This window comes from Somniosus microcephalus, unplaced genomic scaffold, assembly GCF_052327205.1.
Source record: "Somniosus microcephalus isolate GS21.2 unplaced genomic scaffold, FLI_Smic_1.0 unresolved_chr7, whole genome shotgun sequence".
In the NCBI taxonomy this organism is placed as follows: domain Eukaryota; kingdom Metazoa; phylum Chordata; class Chondrichthyes; order Squaliformes; family Somniosidae; genus Somniosus; species Somniosus microcephalus.
The window spans coordinates 5398756-5417851 of NW_028225185.1; the positions used below are offsets into that span (position 1 = coordinate 5398756).

Sequence of the window (19096 nt, forward strand, 5' to 3'; positions counted from 1 at the left end):
GGATATTAAAGGGTATGGGGAGTGAGGGGGAGAATGGGATTAGACTGGGTGGGATATTAAAGGGTGCGGGGAGTGCGGGATTAGACTGGGTGGGATATTAAAGGGTGCGGGGAGAGTGGGATTAGACTGGGTGGGATATTAAAGGGTGCGGGGAGTGCGGGATTAGACTGGGTGGGATATTAAAGGGTGCGGGGAGTGAGGGGGAGAGTGGGATTAGACTGGGTGGGATATTAAAGGGTACGGGGAGTGCGGGGATTAGACTGGGTGGGATATTAAAGGGTGCGGGGAGTGAGGGGGAGAGTGGGATTAAACTGGGTGGGATATTAAAGGGTGCGGGGATGGGGGGAGAGTGGGATTAGACTGGGTGGGATATTAAAGGGTACGGGGAGTGAGGGGGAGAGTGGGATTAGACTGGGTGAGATATTAAAGGGTGCGGGGAGTGAGGGAGAGAGTGGGATTAGACTGGGTGGGATATTAAAGGGTACGGGGAGTGAGGGGGAGAGTGGGATTAGACTGGGTGGGATATTAAAGGGTGCGGGGAGTGAGGGGGAGAGTGGGATTAGACTGGGTGGGATATTAAAGGGTACGGGGAATGAGCGGGGAGAGTGGGATTAGACTGGGTGGGATATTAAAGGGTGCGGGGAGTGAGGGGGAGAGTGGGATTAGACTGGGTGGGATATTAAAGGGTGCGGGGAGTGAGGGGGAGAGTGGGATTAGACTGGGTGGGATATTAAAGGGAGTGAGGGGGAAGAGTGGGATTAGACTGGGTGGGATATTAAAGGGTGTGGGGAGTGAGGGGGAGAGTGGGATTAGACTGGGTGGGATATTAAAGGGTGCGGGGAGTGAGGGGGAGAGTGGGATTAGACTGGGTGGGATATTAAAGGGTGCGGGGATGGGGGGAGAGTGGGATTAGACTGGGTGGGATATTAAAGGGTACGGGGAGTGAGGGGGAGAGTGGGATTAGACTGGGTGGGATATTAAAGGGTACGGGGAGTGAGGGGGAGAGTGGGATTAGACTGGATGGGATATTAAAGGGTGCGGGGAGTGAGGGGGAGAGTGGGATTAGACTGGGTGGGATATTAAAGGGTGCGGGGAGTGAGGGGGAGAGTGGGATTAGACTGGGTGGGATATTAAAGGGTGTGGGGAGTGAGGGGGAGAGTGGGATTAGACTGGGTGAGATATTGAAGGGTGTGGAGAGTGAGGGGGAGAGTGGGATTGGACTGGGTGGGATATTAAAGGGTACGGGGATGAGGGGGGAGAGTGGGATTAGACTGGGTGGGATATTGAAGGGTGTGGGGAGTGAGGGGGAGAGTGGGATTAGACTGGGTGGGATATTAAAGGGTGCGGGGAGTGAGGGGGAGAGTGGGATTAGACTGGGTGGGATATTAAAGGGTATGGGGAGTGAGGGGGAGAGTGGGATTAGACTGGGTGGGATATTAAAGGGTACGGGGAGTGAGGGGGAGAGTGGGATTAGACTGGGTGGGATATTAAAGGGTACGGGGAGTGAGGGGGAGAGTGGGATTAGACTGGGTGGGATATTAAAGGGTGCGGGGAGTGAGGGGGAGAGTGGGATTAGACTGGGTGGGATATTAAAGGGTGTGGGGAGTGAGGGGGAGAGTGGGATTAGACTGGGTGGGATATTAAAGGGTGCGGTGAGTGAGGGGGAGAGTGGGATTAGACTGGGTGAGATATTGAAGGGTGTGGAGAGTGAGGGGGAGAGTGGGATTAGACTGGGTGAGATATTGAAGGGTGTGGGGAGAGTGGGATTAGACTGGGTGGGATATTAAAGGGTGCGGGGAGTGAGGGGGAGAGTGGGTTTAGACGGTGGGATATTAAAGGGTGCGGGGAGCGAGGGGGAGAGTGGGATTAGACTGGGTGGGATATTAAAGGGTGTGGGGAGTGAGCGGGAGAGTGGGATTAGACTGGGTGGGATATTAAAGGGTGCGGGGAGTGAGGGGGAGAGTGGGATTAGACTGGGTGGGATATTAAAGGGTGCGGGGAGTGAGGGGGAGAGTGGGATTAGACTGGGTGGGATATTAAAGGGTACGGGGAGGGGGAGAGTGGGATTAGACTGGGTGGGATATTAAAGGGTGCGGGGAGTGAGGGGCAGTGTGGTATTAGACTGGGTGGGATATTAAAGGGTACGGGGAGAGTGGGATTAGACTGGGTGGGATATTAAAGGGTACGGGGAGTGAGGGGGAGAGTGGGATTAGACTGGGTGGGATATTAAAGGGTACGGGGAGTGAGGGGGAGAGTGGGATTAGACTGGGTGGGATATTGAAGGGTGCGGGGAGTGAGGGGGAGAGTGGGATTAGACTGGGTGGGATATTAAAGGGTGCAGGGAGTGAGGGGGAGAGTGGGATTAGACTGGGTGGGATATTAAAGGGTGCGGGGAGTGAGGGGGAGAGTGGGATTAGACTGGGTGGGATATTAAAGGGTGTGGGGAGTGAGGGGGAGAGTGGGATTAGACTGGGTGGGATATTAAAGGGTGAGGGGGAGAGTGGGATTAGACTGGGTGGGATATTAAAGGGTGCGGGGAGTGAGGGGGAGAGTGGGATTAGACTGGGTGGGATATTAAAGGGTGTGGGGAGTGAGGGGGAGAGTGGGATTAGACTGAGTGGGATATTAAAGGGTGTGAGGGGGAGAGTGGGATTAGACTGGGTGGGATATTAAAGGGAGTGAGGGGGAGAGTGGGATTAGACTGGGTGGGATATTAAAGGGTGCGGGGAGTGAGGGGAGAGTGGGATTAGACTGGGTGGGATATTAAAGGGTATGGGGAGTGAGGGGGAGAGTGGGATTAGACTGGGTGGGATATTAAAGGGTTCGGGGAGTGAGGGGGAGAGTGGGATTCGACTGGGTGGGATATTAAAGGGTGCGGGGAGTGAGGGGGAGACTGGGATTAGACTGGGTGGGATATTAAAGGGTGCGGGGAGTGAGGGGGAGAGTGGGATTAGTCTGGGTGGGATATTAAAGGGTGCGGGGAGTGAGGGGGAGAGTGGGATTAGACTGGGTGGGATATTAAAGGGTACGGGGAGTGAGGGGGAGAGTGGGATTAGACTGGGTGGGATATTTAAGGGTGTGGGGAGTGAGGGGGAGAGTAGGATTAGACTGGGTGAGATATTGAAGGGTGTGGAGAGTGAGGGGGAGAGTGGGATTAGACTGGGTGAGATATTGAAGGGTGTGGAGAGTGAGGGGGAGAGTGGGATTAGACTGGGTGAGATATTGAAGGGTGTGGAGAGTGAGGGGGAGAGTGGGATTAGACTGGGTGAGATATTGAAGGGTGTGGGGAGAGTGGGATTAGACTGGGTGGGATATTAAAGGGTGCGGGGAGTGAGGGGGAGAGTGGGATTAGACTGGGTGGGATATTAAAGGGTGCGGGGAGTGAGGGGGAGAGTGGGATTAGACTGGGTGGGATATTAAAGGGTGCGGGGAGTGAGGGGGAGAGTGGGGGGGATTAGACTGGGTGGGATATTAAAGGGTATGGGGAGTGAGGGGGAGAATGGGATTAGACTGGGTGGGATATTAAAGGGTGCGGGGAGTGCGGGATTAGACTGGGTGGGATATTAAAGGGTGCGGGGAGAGTGGGATTAGACTGGGTGGGATATTAAAGGGTGCGGGGAGTGCGGGATTAGACTGGGTGGGATATTAAAGGGTGCGGGGAGTGAGGGGGAGAGTGGGATTAGACTGGGTGGGATATTAAAGGGTACGGGGAGTGCGGGATTAGACTGGGTGGGATATTAAAGGGTGCGGGGAGTGAGGGGGAGAGTGGGATTAGACTGGGTGGGATATTAAAGGGTGCGGGGATGGGGGGAGAGTGGGATTAGACTGGGTGGGATATTAAAGGGTACGGGGAGTGAGGGGGAGAGTGGGATTAGACTGGGTGAGATATTAAAGGGTGCGGGGAGTGAGGGAGAGAGTGGGATTAGACTGGGTGGGATATTAAAGGGTACGGGGAGTGAGGGGGAGAGTGGGATTAGACTGGGTGGGATATTAAAGGGTGCGGGGAGTGAGGGGGAGAGTGGGATTAGACTGGGTGGGATATTAAAGGGTACGGGGAATGAGCGGGAGAGTGGGATTAGACTGGGTGGGATATTAAAGGGTGCGGGGAGTGAGGGGGAGAGTGGGATTAGACTGGGTGGGATATTAAAGGGTGCGGGGAGTGAGGGGGAGAGTGGGATTAGACTGGGTGGGATATTAAAGGGAGTGAGGGGGAAGAGTGGGATTAGACTGGGTGGGATATTAAAGGGTGTGGGGAGTGAGGGGGAGAGTGGGATTAGACTGGGTGGGATATTAAAGGGTGCGGGGAGTGAGGGGGAGAGTGGGATTAGACTGGGTGGGATATTAAAGGGTGCGGGGATGGGGGGAGAGTGGGATTAGACTGGGTGGGATATTAAAGGGTACGGGGAGTGAGGGGGAGAGTGGGATTAGACTGGGTGGGATATTAAAGGGTACGGGGAGTGAGGGGGAGAGTGGGATTAGACTGGATGGGATATTAAAGGGTGCGGGGAGTGAGGGGGAGAGTGGGATTAGACTGGGTGGGATATTAAAGGGTGCGGGGAGTGAGGGGGAGAGTGGGATTAGACTGGGTGGGATATTAAAGGGTGTGGGGAGTGAGGGGGAGAGTGGGATTAGACTGGGTGAGATATTGAAGGGTGTGGAGAGTGAGGGGGAGAGTGGGATTGGACTGGGTGGGATATTAAAGGGTACGGGGATGAGGGGGGAGAGTGGGATTAGACTGGGTGGGATATTGAAGGGTGTGGGGAGTGAGGGGGAGAGTGGGATTAGACTGGGTGGGATATTAAAGGGTGCGGGGAGTGAGGGGGAGAGTGGGATTAGACTGGGTGGGATATTAAAGGGTATGGGGAGTGAGGGGGAGAGTGGGATTAGACTGGGTGGGATATTAAAGGGTACGGGGAGTGAGGGGGAGAGTGGGATTAGACTGGGTGGGATATTAAAGGGTACGGGGAGTGAGGGGGAGAGTGGGATTAGACTGGGTGGGATATTAAAGGGTGCGGGGAGTGAGGGGGAGAGTGGGATTAGACTGGGTGGGATATTAAAGGGTGTGGGGAGTGAGGGGGAGAGTGGGATTAGACTGGGTGGGATATTAAAGGGTGCGGTGAGTGAGGGGGAGAGTGGGATTAGACTGGGTGAGATATTGAAGGGTGTGGAGAGTGAGGGGGAGAGTGGGATTAGACTGGGTGAGATATTGAAGGGTGTGGGGAGAGTGGGATTAGACTGGGTGGGATATTAAAGGGTGCGGGGAGTGAGGGGGAGAGTGGGTTTAGACGGTGGGATATTAAAGGGTGCGGGGAGCGAGGGGGAGAGTGGGATTAGACTGGGTGGGATATTAAAGGGTGTGGGGAGTGAGCGGGAGAGTGGGATTAGACTGGGTGGGATATTAAAGGGTGCGGGGAGTGAGGGGGAGAGTGGGATTAGACTGGGTGGGATATTAAAGGGTGCGGGGAGTGAGGGGGAGAGTGGGATTAGACTGGGTGGGATATTAAAGGGTACGGGGAGGGGGAGAGTGGGATTAGACTGGGTGGGATATTAAAGGGTGCGGGGAGTGAGGGGCAGTGTGGTATTAGACTGGGTGGGATATTATATTAAAGGGTACGGGGAGAGTGGGATTAGACTGGGTGGGATATTAAAGGGTACGGGGAGTGAGGGGGAGAGTGGGATTAGACTGGGTGGGATATTAAAGGGTACGGGAGTGAGGGGGAGAGTGGGATTAGACTGGGTGGGATATTGAAGGGTGCGGGGAGTGAGGGGGGAGAGTGGGATCAGACTGGGTGGGATATTAAAGGGTGCAGGGGAGTGAGGGGGAGAGTGGGATTAGACTGGGTGGGATATTAAAGGGTGCGGGGAGTGAGGGGGAGAGTGGGATTAGACTGGGTGGGATATTAAAGGGTGTGGGAGTGAGGGGGAGAGTGGGATTAGACTGGGTGGGATATTAAAGGGTGAGGGGGAGAGTGGGATTAGACTGGGTGGGATATTAAAGGGTGCGGGGAGTGAGGGGGAGAGTGGGATTAGACTGGGTGGGATATTAAAGGGTGTGGGGAGTGAGGGGGAGAGTGGGATTAGACTGAGTGGGATATTAAAGGGTGTGAGGGGGAGAGTGGGATTAGACTGGGTGGGATATTAAAGGGAGTGAGGGGGAGAGTGGGATTAGACTGGGTGGGATATTAAAGGGTGCGGGGAGTGAGGGGAGAGTGGGATTAGACTGGGTGGGATATTAAAGGGTATGGGGAGTGAGGGGGAGAGTGGGATTAGACTGGGTGGGATATTAAAGGGTTCGGGGAGTGAGGGGGAGAGTGGGATTCGACTGGGTGGGATATTAAAGGGTGCGGGAGTGAGGGGGAGACTGGGATTAGACTGGGTGGGATATTAAAGGGTGCGGGGAGTGAGGGGGAGAGTGGGATTAGTCTGGGTGGGATATTAAAGGGTGCGGGGAGTGAGGGGGAGAGTGGGATTAGACTGGGTGGGATATTAAAGGGTACGGGGAGTGAGGGGGAGAGTGGGATTAGACTGGGTGGGATATTTAAGGGTGTGGGGAGTGAGGGGGAGAGTAGGATTAGACTGGGTGAGATATTGAAGGGTGTGGAGAGTGAGGGGGAGAGTGGGATTAGACTGGGTGAGATATTGAAGGGTGTGGAGAGTGAGGGGGAGAGTGGGATTAGACTGGGTGAGATATTGAAGGGTGTGGAGAGTGAGGGGGAGAGTGGGATTAGACTGGGTGAGATATTGAAGGGTGTGGGGAGAGTGGGATTAGACTGGGTGGGATATTAAAGGGTGCGGGGAGTGAGGGGGAGAGTGGGTTTAGACTGGGTGGGATATTAAAGGGTACGGGGAGTGGGGGAGAGTGGGATTAGACTGGGTGGGATATTAAAGGGTGTGGGGAGTGAGGGGGAGAGTGGGATTAGACTGGGTGGGATATTAAAGGGTGCGGGGAGTGAGGGGGAGAGTGGATTAGACTGGGTGGGATATTAAAGGGTACGGGGAGTGAGGGGGAGAGTGGGATTAGACTGGGTGGGATAGTGAGGGGGGAGAGTGGGATTAGACTGGGTGGGATATTAAAGGGTACGGGGAGTGAGGGGGAGAGTGGGATTAGACTGGTGGGATATTAAAGGGTACGGGGAGTGAGGGGGAGAGTGGGATTAGACTGGGTGGGATATTAAAGGGTACGGGGAGTGAGGGGGAGAGTGGGATTAGACTGGGTGGGATATTAAAGGGTGTGGAGAGTGAGGGGAGAGTGGGATTAGACTGGGTGGGATATTGAAGGGTGTGGAGAGTGAGGGGGAGAGTGGGATTAGACTGGGTGGGATATTAAAGGGTGTGGGGAGTGAGGGGGAGAGTGGGATTAGACTGGGTGGGATATTTAAGGGTGTGGAGAGTGAGGGGGAGAGTGGGATTAGACTGGGTGGGATATTAAAGGGTGTGGGGAGTGAGGGGGAGAGTGGGATTAGACTGGGTGGGATATTAAAGGGTGTGGAGAGTGAGGGGGAGAGTGGGATTAGACTGGGTGGGATATTAAAGGGTGCGGGGAGTGAGGGGGAGAGTGGGATTAGACTGGGTGGGATATTAAAGGGAGTGAGGGGGAGAGTGGGATTAGATTGGGTGGGATATTAAAGGGTGCGGGGAGTGAGGGGGAGAGTGGGATTAGAGTGGGTGGGATATTAAAGGGAGTGAGGGGGAGAGTGGGATTAGACTGGGTGGGATATTAAAGGGTGCGGGGAGTGAGGGGGAGAGTGGGATTAGACTGGGTGGGATATTAAAGGGAGTGAGGGGGAGAGTGGGATTAGACTGGGTGGGATATTAAAGGGTGCGGGGAGTGAGGGGGAGAGTGGGATTAGACTGGGTGGGATATTAAAGGGTGTGGAGAGTGAGGATCGCACACACACGCAATGCTCTTCATGTCTGCGAGTTCAACAGGCAGAAAACGAGAGAGGGCAGAGTCAAGTTGTGCGGGACTTCAAATATTTCACAGTGAAACTGAAGTCTTTTTTTTTGGTTTGAAGTAATTTGCCCAAAAACTCAAGGGGCGGGGCACGTACAGGGCCACGCGCTCGGCAAATCACAGCCGCCATCTTTGCCTCACCGTGGTAGCGCCGGTTTCTTAACCAAGAAAGATTTGCTCGATGTGGTTTCAATTTATCTTTTAACCTCACTAATTGAAAGCCAGTTTTATTAATCTAGCTGCCATGTTTTATTGATTGCGGTTACCATTGGGAACCCGAAGGACCTATCTTTAAATATTAATTATTTTAATGTTTTGACATCGGGGCGCAAATTACAATAACAAAATCGACAAGTGGCGTTTTTTGTGTATAGGGTCAATAAGAGTCAAGTTTTTAATGAAAGTAAGGTTTTTTTATGTATATATTTAAATATTGTGCTTGTTAACTTTGTAAATGTGTGTTAACTTGTTTATTTTCATAAGCTTAACTGATCAGAATGCCGTGACACAGGAAGTAATGCCATGCGACCAACAATTACTTCCTGCCTCCTCTTTATCCTCTTTAGTTTTTTGTTCCTCTCATTGACCCACTTCATTCTTCTTCTCTTCCCCCCCCCCCGCCCCCTCCCCTCCTCTCAAATTTTTAATTCTTCAAGATGGCATCCAAGTGAGGCTGAACGATCGACCCTTTCCTCCCCGCCCAGAATAAAAATGGTGGCAAATTCATGACAATGGCTCCGCTTCCCCCCCCCCCCCCGCACCACCCCACCCCCCCCCGCCCACCTCTTTTGGATTGGCTCAGAAGCACGGGTGCAAATGCCCCCTTGAATTTGAAACGTCTCGCGTTCGTCCCCTAGCCCCAACCTTTTATTTCCGGACGGCACCTCCACTGTTAGTCAAAGGCCAGGCCGCTGTACCAAAGCCAGATCGTTGCGGTCAAGGCCATTGCCAACCAAGGCCAGATCGTTGCGGTCAAGGCTATTGCAACCAAGGCCAGGCCATTGTACCAAAGCCAGATCACTGCAGCCAAGGCCATTGCCAACCAAAGCCAGATCACTGCGGTCAAGGCCATTGCCAACCAAAGCCAGATCATTGCGGTCAAGGCTATTGCGGCCAAGGGCGGGCCACTGTACCAAAGCCAGATCGTTGCAGTCAAGGCTATTGCGGCCAAGGGCGGGCCACTGTACCAAAGCCAGATCGTTGCGGTCAAGGCCATTGCCAACCAAGGCCAGATCATTGCGGTCAAGGCTATTGCGGCCAAGGCCAGGACATTGTACCAAAGCCAGATCATTGCGGTCAAGGCCACTGTACCAAAGCTAGATCATTGCGGTCCAGGCCATTGCCAACCAAAGCCAGATCATTGCGGTCAAGGGGCTATTGCGGCCAAGTCCACTGCTATACAGAGATCAAATTGGCCAGATTCTTGCTCTGTTCCAGGAGATTATTTCCCGCACCCCCCCCCACCCCCGCGCATTCCGCGAATCCGTCCATTCTACCCCACCTCGAAAACCACAACCCCGGTGGTCCTGACTGAGCACCACTGGAGGCAAAACACTCCACCAACCGGACGGCGCACCTTCTGCTCGGAGGGTGGAGCGCGTCCCTGTGGAAGGAGGAGGAGAGGGAATCTTACCGCCCTCCCTCCCTCCCTCCCAACCCCCCCGCCACAAGCAACACAGTGCACCCGACAAAGGAGCAACTCCTTCCTACGGAATCGCAATCCTTGCGGAGAATTGGAAACCATATTTTTATCGCCTCCGGTGCGGAAAGGGTTGGAAATGAGAATGTCGGGTGGGGCGGGGCGCGGTGGGGTGCTGGGCTGGGCGTGAAGCTGTGTCCTGTCCTTGTTTTAGTTTGTGCCTATTTTTTTGGTTAAGCTACCTTGAGTCTTCCCCCCACCCACCCACCCGCCCACCTTGTGCTGTTACCTGTGAGTGACTCTCTCCCCACCTCCCTCCCTCCCTCGTTCTGTTTCCCCCTCTCACCGTTTTTTTTTTAAAAAGAAAAAAATGTGATTCGATATAAAGGAAATCTGACGTTGACTTTTTTCTTTTTGTACCTTTTTTTTACCTTCACCAACATCTTCCTCTCTTTTTCTCTCCTCCCCTCCCTCCCCACCTTCCCTCTCTCCCCGCCTTCCCTCTCTCCCCCTTGTGGTTATTCTTTCGGTTCTGTTTTCCTTTTTTGAGAAGTTTTACAAAGCCCGTGGAAACCCAATCACGGCGCCCTGGGTTGTCCCCTTCACTCCCCCCTACGCCACTCCACAAAAAAAGTCTCGAGACGAGAGCAGATACGCACACCCACACACAAACAGAGCGTCACACTCTCCGACGCGGCCTCACCATCCCATAGCTGTGACGGGAGACGTAGGCCCACATGCCTCGTAAGTTGCATCACTGGAATGCGATGTTCTGTGCAAGGATATCAAAAAACCGTCATGTCACAGTATCGCTGCGTTGCATGACCTAAGTATCTTTTTTTTTGCGATTGTGCCATGCATTCTCTTACTTTGCCGGTGGTTCCCGTTGACTCGATGTTGTTTTAATGAAATTTCGTTCTGTTTTTTTTTCCTCTTAATGACCCCCACTCCTCCTTCCACTCCCCCAACCCCCTTTTAGTGACCTTTTAACCCTCTCGTTGCATCGTGGGTACAGCGTTGTGGTGTGTTACTTGCCTTGGTGCCGTTCTCGACTTCCCCCCCCCCCCCCCTTTGTTTGGTCTCTGTAATCAGAAGCTATTTTTTTTTCCCCCTAGACCCTTCGCTCGGTTATTTGTCCGCCCTCTTTCTTTTCTTTTTTGTTTGTTTCTTGCTCCACCCGCTTGCCGTGCGCTCCCCTCAATCGCTTGCTCTGACTCCATCGTCCCGTTACCTCCTCCCGCCCAAAGCAAACCCATCTTGCTTCCAGCTGGTTCCCACGCCCTCAGATCTCGGAGCCTGAAACAAGACACTGGGTCCCAATTCTCCGCTTCCGAGAGGCTCCCAAGTCGGTGCATCCATCCGCTCCTCTCGCCCGATCTCCCTCCAATGCTCGGCCACCTATTCCAGTAACATAACCATCGTGCCGTCTATCGGATGAGACATTAAACCGAGGCCCCCGTCTGCCCTCTCTAAGAGGATGTAAAAGATCCCACGGCCACTATTGGAAGAAGAGCAGGGGGGAGTTCTCCCCGGTGTCCTGGGCCCAATATTTATCCCTCAACCAACATCACCAAAACAGATGATCTGGTCATTATTACATTGCTGTTTGTGGGAGCTTGCTGTGCAGAAATTGGCTGCCGCATTTCCCACATTACACTTCAAAAAGTACTTCATTGACTGTGAAGTGTGGACAGTGTAGAGGGAGCTTTACTCTGTATCTAACCTGTGCTGTACCTGCCCTGGGAGTGTTTGATGGGACAGTGTAGAGGGAGCTTTACTCTGTATCTAACCCGTGCTGTACCTGCCCTGGGAGTGTTTGATGGGACAGTGTAGAGAGAGCTTTACTGTGTATCTAACCCGTGCTGTACCTGCCCTGGGAGTGTTTGATGGGACAGTGTAGAGGGAGCTTTACTCTGTATCTAACCCGTGCTGTACCTGCCCTGGGAGTGTTTGATGGGACAGTGTAGAGGGAGCTTTACTCCGTATCTAACCCATGCTGTACCTGCCCTGGGAGTGTTTGATGGGACAGTTTAGAGGGAGCATTACTCTGTATCTAACCCGTGCTGTACCTGCCCTGGGAGTGTTTGATGGGACAGTGTAGAGGGAGCTTTACTTTGTATCTACCCTGTGCTGTACCTGCCCTGGGAGTGTTTGATGGGACAGTGTAGAGGGAGCTTTACTCTGTATCTAACCTGTGCTGTACCTGCCCTGGGAGTGTTTGATGGGACAGTGTAGAGGGAGCTTTACTCTGTATCTAACCCGTGCTGTACCTGCCCTGGGAGTGTTTGATGGGACAGTGTAGAGGGAGCTTTACTCTGTATCTAACCCGTGCTGTACCTGCCCTGGGAGTGTTTGATGGGACAGTGTAGAGGAAGCTTTACTCTGTATCTAACCCGTGCTGCACCTGCCCTGGGAGTGTTTGATGGGACAGTGTAGAGGGAGCTTTACTCTGTATCTAACCCGTGCTGTACCTGCCCTGGGAGTGTTTGATGGGACAGTGTAGAGGGAGCTTTACACTGTATCTAACCCATGCTGTACCTGCCCTGGGAGTGTTTGATGGGACAGTGTAGTGGGAGCTTTACTCTGTATCTAACCCGTGCTGTACCTGCCCTGGGAGTGTTTGATGGGACAGTGTAGAGGGAGCTTTACTCTGTATCTAACCCGTGCTGCACCTGCCCTGGGAGTGTTTGATGGGACAGTGTAGAGGGAGCTTTACTCTGTATCTAACCCGTGCTGTACCTGCCCTGGGAGTGTTTGATGGGACAGTGTAGAGGGAGCTTTACACTGTATCTAACCCATGCTGTACCTGCCCTGGGAGTGTTTGATGGGACAGTGTAGAGGAAGCTTTACTCTGTATCTAACCCGTGCTGTACCTGCCCTGGGAGTGTTTGATGGGACAGTGTAGAGGGAGCTTTACTCTGTATCTAACCCGTGCTGTACCTGCCCTGGGAGTGTTTGATGTGACAGTGTAGAGGGAGCTTTACTCTGTATCTAACCCGTGCTGTACCTGCCCTGGGAGTGTTTGATGTGACAGTGAGTCTCTCCTCCGTCTTGTCGATTCCTCGGTAAGAGAATTCCAGAGCAAGCAGAGACTGGGATCAGTAAGAGGAACGGACACTTATTTTGTAGGCAGCTCAGTCCCAGAAAGGGGAGTGAGATGATGGAGCAGGTAATGTGGTGTTGGTGGAAGGAGAAATGTGGGGGTGGGATAGCTCGGGTTGTTCAAACACTCCCCGAAATATCTACGCCTTTTAAAAAATTGGGCCACTCCTTTTATCTAAGAATTAGGCGCAAGAGTCGGCCATTCGGCCCCTCGAGCCTGCTCCGCCATTCAATGCGATCACGGCTGATCATCGACCTCGACTCCACTTTCCCGCCCGATCCCTCGATTCCCCGAGAGTCCAAAAATCTATCGATCTCAGCCTTGAATATACTCAACGACCGAGCCTCCACAGCCCTCTGGGGCAGAGAATTCCAAAGATTCACCACCCTCTGAGTGAAGAAATTCCTCCTCATCTCAGTCCTCAATGGCCGACCCCTTATCCTGAGACTGTGACCCCTGGTTCTAGACTCCCCAGCCAGGGGAAACAGCCTCTCAGCATCTACCCCGTCAATCCCCCTCAGAATCTGATGTTTCAATGAGATCACCTCTCATTCTTCTAAACTCCAGGGAGTATCGGCCCATTCTACACAATCTCTCATCATAGGACAGTTATCGACAGATGAGCGACAAGTAACCCATACTTGGACTGATGTGCTTTACAAGACTAACAAGACTGCTCTTTTCCTGCTCATTTGCCTTACTTGAGTTGTTAGATTAATGGAAGTATTAATAATTCTATTTGAAACTTGTGAAATTTCTGTATCATATCCAAACTCGATCCCAAAAATCAATACTGTCCTACTGTCCCAGGACACCGGGACGAACTCCCCTGCTCTTCTTCCAACAGAGGCCATGGGATCGCTTACCTCCAGCTGAGGGCAACAGGGCCTCGGTTTAATGTCTCATCCAAAAGATGGCACCTCCGACAGTGTGGCACTCCCTCGGTACTGTCCCTCCGACAGTGTGGCGCTCCCTCAGTACTGTCCCTCCGACAGTGCGGCGCTCCCTCAGTACTACCCCTCCAACAGTGCAGCACTCCCTCAGTACCGTCCCTCTGACAGTGCGGCGCTCCCTCAGTACTGCCCCTCCGACAGTGCGGCGCTCCCTCAGTACTGCCCCTCCGACAGTGCGGCGCTCCCTCAGTACTGCCCCTCCGACAGTGCGGCGCTCCCTCAGCACTGCCCCTCCGACAGTGCGGCGCTCCCTCAGTACTGCCCCTCCGACAGTGCGGCGCTCCCTCAGCACTGCCCCTCCGACAGTGCGGCGTTCCCTCAGTACTGCCCCTCCGACAGTGCGGCGCTCCCTCAGTACTGCCCCTCCGACAGTGCGGCGCTCCCTCAGTACTGCCCCTCCGACAGTGCGGCGCTCCCTCAGTACTGCCCCTCCGACAGTGCGGCGCTCCCTCAGCACTGCCCCTCCGACAGTGCGGCGTTCCCTCAGTACTGCACTGGGAGTGTCGGCCTGACTTACGTGCTCAAGTCTCTGGAGTGGGACTCGAACCCATGACTTTCTAACTCTGAGGCGAGAGAGAGAGCTACCCACTGACTGAGGCAAGCTGACAGTCGCTGCCGTACAGAGCTTGGAACCTCTGTGGCCGCGGTGGGGGACACTGGGCGGGCGTTGGACGTCGAAACACTGAGCCCTTCACCACTTGACTTTACATCTTGCAGCCCAGTCACAGGACATCCCTCCCTCCCTCCCCCCCCGTCAAATCTATGCCCAGCGCCAACCCAGCGAAGGGAGGAGCCATTGACCAGGTCAACCAAGGTCCGCCAGGATTATTTGAGCTCCCGTTTCCTCCGCCCGCCCATCTTTTTTGACATTTACAGCCGCCCAGCTGACATCAGACGCACGGCCATTTCCTGCCGATCCCGCCCGCCCGCCATGCTCTCTTGCCTTCGTCTTGTGTATTTATCCATTTTATTTATTTATTTCCCCCCCACCCCCAAAAAGTGCTGATATGCGAAAACCAAACACGACCTCTCACTTCCTGGAAAATTCCACGTTGGTTGGTGCCCGGCAACCAATGGAATTGGGGTTTGAAGAAAAACGCATTTGGAATTTCCAGCTCCCTGCGTGTGTTTTTGTGTGCGTGTGTGTCGAGTGTGTGTGTGTGTTGAACATGTGTTTTATTTTTCTATATATATACATATATATATTCTATATATCTGTGGCCTGTGCTCGCAGTTTTGACGTTCGGCCTTGTTCTGTGTGCCCAGTGCTTGCGAGGCCTCCGAGCACCCTGAGCTAGTTTCACACGCACCGCAATGGATCATGGCTAATGTAAAAAAAAAAACAAATGCTCCTGTAACGATTCTCCTGGTGACCCTACACTGTCCCATCAATCACCCCCAGGGCAGGTACAGCACAGGTTAGATACAGAGTAAAGCTCCCTCTACACTGTCCCATCAATCACCCCCACGGCAGGTACAGCACAGGTTAGATACAGAGTAAAGCTCCCTCTACACTGTCCCATCAAACACTCCCAGGGCAGATACAGCATAGGTTAGATACAGAGTAAAGCTCCCTCTACACTGTCCCATCAAACACTCGCAGGGCAGGTACAGCACGGGGTTAGATACAGAGTAAAGCTCCCTCCACACTGTTCCATCAAACACTCCCAGGGCAGATACAGCACGGGTTAGATACAGTGAAAGATCTGGGCTCATACAATGATGGGAAGGTCAGTGTTAGGAGCAAACCTTTTTAAAATCTTTCCCAACAGGTGGCTTGCCTTTATTCCCAGCTGTATGTGAGGATTTCTCTCTATTTGCAGCAGTTCTGGGCCCTGGAATCTGATCGCTAATTTACAGCCGGTTGTTGAGTGGCGCGAATTACCCATTATCCATTGAGGTGCTGCTGATTGCAGCATGCTGTGCTTGTTGCTGACTCTCTGCGGAGTGCTGCTCTGCTCTGACCTGCCATTAACCAATCTCTTTTTGTCCCCCTTTCTCTTCCCTTATTGTTTTTCTGTTGCTTCTCTCCAACCTCCACTATCTCCTTCTATTTCTCTTCTCCCTTCATCATTCCTCCTCTCCCTCTCCACTCCGTCTCTCTCCCTTTCTCTCCCTCTGTCTCTTTCCTCCCTTTCTCTCCCTGTCTCTCTCCCTCCCTTTCTCTCTCCTCCCTTGCTCCCTCCTCCCTTTCCCTCCCTCCCTTTCTCTCCCTCCGTCTCCCTCCTGCCTTTCTCTCTCCTCCCTTTCTCTCCCTCCGTCTCTCTCCCTCCGTCCGTCTCCCTTCTATCACTGTCTCCGCCCTATTATCTCTCCCACCTTCCATCTCTGCCCCACTCCCTCTCTCTTTCTCCCCCCCCCCCCCCCCATCTGTTCTAGGGCTGAGAGCTCATTGCAGGAAGGAGCTGTGGACTGTTTCTCCCCCCTACCTACCACCCCCTTCCCCTCCGACATATCAGCCAGCATACCGGTGGAGCACACTGTCTGTACAATGGGAGCTCTTCCCGATTTCATTCCCTTGTCCTGAACAGTTCCTCCCTGGCCGACGGGTTTGCTGCGATCGCAGACTGACGGGGCCTCCTCGCTGGATCATTGTTTTCGGATGCAACTCTTTGACTTTTCATATTTAAAGGTGTTGGTAGGTTAGCGCAGCGGGAGTGAAACAACGCAGGAAAGACCCGCGCGCAGCGTCATCGATGGCAGGCCACTGTTGAGTCTCGACAAATCTTTTTCCTTCTCTTCTCCCCCTGTCGGTCTCGGTCCCCCACCCAACCCTACCCCCACCCCCACCCCCACCCCTAGACCATCCCCGCTCATTTCCTCGCACGAGTCTGGACCGTGAGGCTGTTCAACTGTGGAGGCATCGCAGCCGAGCCCAATCCCGCCTGAAGCCCGCGTTGGTGCATTTTCCCGACAGGGGGGTGGGCGCGGGGTCACTCTCTAGTGATCAGGAGCAGGGACCATGGCTGATTTCCCCCAACCCAGGGCCACTGGGGCTAACTGTAACACACACTCACACCACCCCCCCCCCCCCCCCCCCGAGGATGTGACCTCGGACATTCCCGCTCTGTGTGATTCAGAGCGGTGGGGGTGGGGGGGAGAATACTCGAACCTGCCGCCATTGTTGATGCTTGGCTTGCATACAGAATACCTGGTTTGCAAGCCAGAAATTCCCCCACTCTTTCACCTCCACCTCTTGCGTTTGAAGACGGGTGAAATTAGATTTAAAATCGCCCCAACCCCGCGCCCCCCCCCCCCCAACCAGATTTACCCGTGTCGCACGTCACTCCGACAGATTCTGCGATTATTGGAGACAATAGTTTCTATTGCGACACGACAATACGGCCAAACACGACCTGGACCCCATCAGTAACACCCCCTTCTTTCCCCACCTCCCCCTCCCCAAAATCCACCAGCAACCCCAACGGCTCCCATTTAAGGGGGGGTCGTGTCCTCCCACCCTGGGATTGTGCTCCATTCCCCTCAGGCGGGGTGATACACACAGCATTGCACGCGATGTACCCTCCCTTTACCCCCTGCCCCTCCCCCCCACCCTCGTCCTCCGGGGCTGGATGGCGACAGCCAGCGGCAGTGCTGCTCCTCCACGGAGACCATGGCCCGGCATTACGGGCGATGCTGAGGGTTCAAAAAAAACCCCACGACGATCGGACCCTGCGAGACGGAGCAGAGCTGAGGGAGCGTTTAAATTCGCCAGGCAGCACTGCCAATTCATAATGTGCCTCCCCACTCCCCGCCACTACAAGTGGATGCAACAAAGGCTAGAATCAAAATGGAGGAAAATGAACCAGAAACATCCTCCCTCCCTAAGCTTAATGCGCTTTCTATTTCCTAAAACGCACTTCTACACTTGCACCCTCCCAGTTTCGAGCTTTGAGCGATGGGAATATTGCGGAAAACCCCCACGTGTCACGGTTACGGGACAAGAGGCCACGAGTTAGAAAACCGAACTCGGTAAATCCTGTTCTGGAGAATAAAAGGCAAACGACCCAGGTAAAGGCTGCTGTTAAAAAAGGTGAATAAAACCCGACCACCTTCTCGAGGCAGCTGAGGGTGGGCGATAAATGTGTCCCACTCCCCCCTCCGCCCCCCGAGAAGCTTTTTTAAAATATGAAAGTAATTTAGGTGCCCGAGGCGCCGAAATCTGTTGCCGGGGCGCAAATATTCACATAGTGCTGGGTGACGGAGCTCGTACCGTGGATTTGTGTCTCGTCCTCTCCCTCCCTCCCCATAAGCAGTCGCGAGGAAGGAGCCATTGCTTCTTCTGTTTGCAGGGAATTCTGGATAACCTGATACCAGTTCGGAGAGAACAACTGTCCCAAAGAGTAAATCCACCCACTACCAATCTCCAGTGCAGGGCGGCTCCACAGCGCAGCCTCCTCGCGGATGTCCTTCCCCCAGCGTGCGCTACAGGAACCAAAAACCCAAACCTCCGTCACATCTTAAAACACACAACGACATCATAATTTATAAGCGGGCACGAAACGAGAGTGAAACAAACGGCGGCGGGGGGGGGGAGCCTGATACAGACATTCGTTCACCGCCCGTTTCTTAACCTGTTGCCCCCGCCCCACCCCATTCGCCACCGCAGGTCGTTAACAGTTGTTGCAAAAAATTGGGGTTATATAATCGATGGTAATCAGGAACTCTCCCATTTCATGTGTTGAGTAAAACACACACACTCAAGCTGATCAACAGAAACTCCTCTCCTCCATAAGCTTAATGCGCTTTCTAGTCAGGCTGGGGGGTGGGAGGGGCTGAGAGAAGAAAAGCGACAAGATTTCCCCCCCACAGCACACTGTCCGAATGCCCACACACCACCTCACCCCGCGTGCACATATACACACACACACACACACACACACATCAGGTATTTTTACAATCCTCCAACTTAACCAGAGACCAAAGGGCCTCAAGCATCCACTAGCGAATGGCCTGGCATTGAGCTCGCCAATCAAAGCTCGCCTTCCCCCTCTCTCCGGCACCTATTAAATATTTATTGTACATAATCAAAAAGGATTGAATTAATTCCACCCCGAATTGTTTAATCTCAGAAATTCTGCGCTCCCGCTTTCCGGAGCTGAGAGATGCGGGCGAGGGGAATGGTATTAACGCAGGGGGCAAATTAACGGTCACCGCGTTCGCCATTTACACACCTTCTGTTAAAATTGCGGTCGGAGCGAGTGCGCCCCGCCCACGCATTATGCAGCGCCCCACTCTCTCGCTCTCTGGGCATTCTACGTGTTTCGAAGGTGGAATATGGGACAGCCTTTAGGAAATTTTAGTGGGGAAAAAAAAAACATTGGAATCGGGTTCTGATTTAAGGTGTTAATTTATTTTTAATTTATTCTCTTTTATTTAATGTCGACAAAGACAAAAAAAAAATTGCTGCTTTAATTCTGTTCAATAAAGAATTTCCAAAAACCTAA

At 53.5% G+C, this 19096-nt stretch overlaps 1 protein-coding gene across 1 annotated transcript in view; it reads left to right on the forward strand.

The window, feature by feature from the left end:
• LOC147086423 (uncharacterized) overlaps positions 1-19096 on the forward strand; it is an 83221-nt gene extending 64125 nt beyond the window's left edge. The window contains exons 8-9 of the mRNA XM_085978246.1: positions 8851-10337; positions 16029-19096. Coding sequence (XP_085834372.1) covers positions 8851-9783 — 933 coding nt within the window. The 3' untranslated portion in view covers positions 9784-10337; positions 16029-19096. The remainder of the gene's footprint in view (positions 1-8850; positions 10338-16028) is intronic.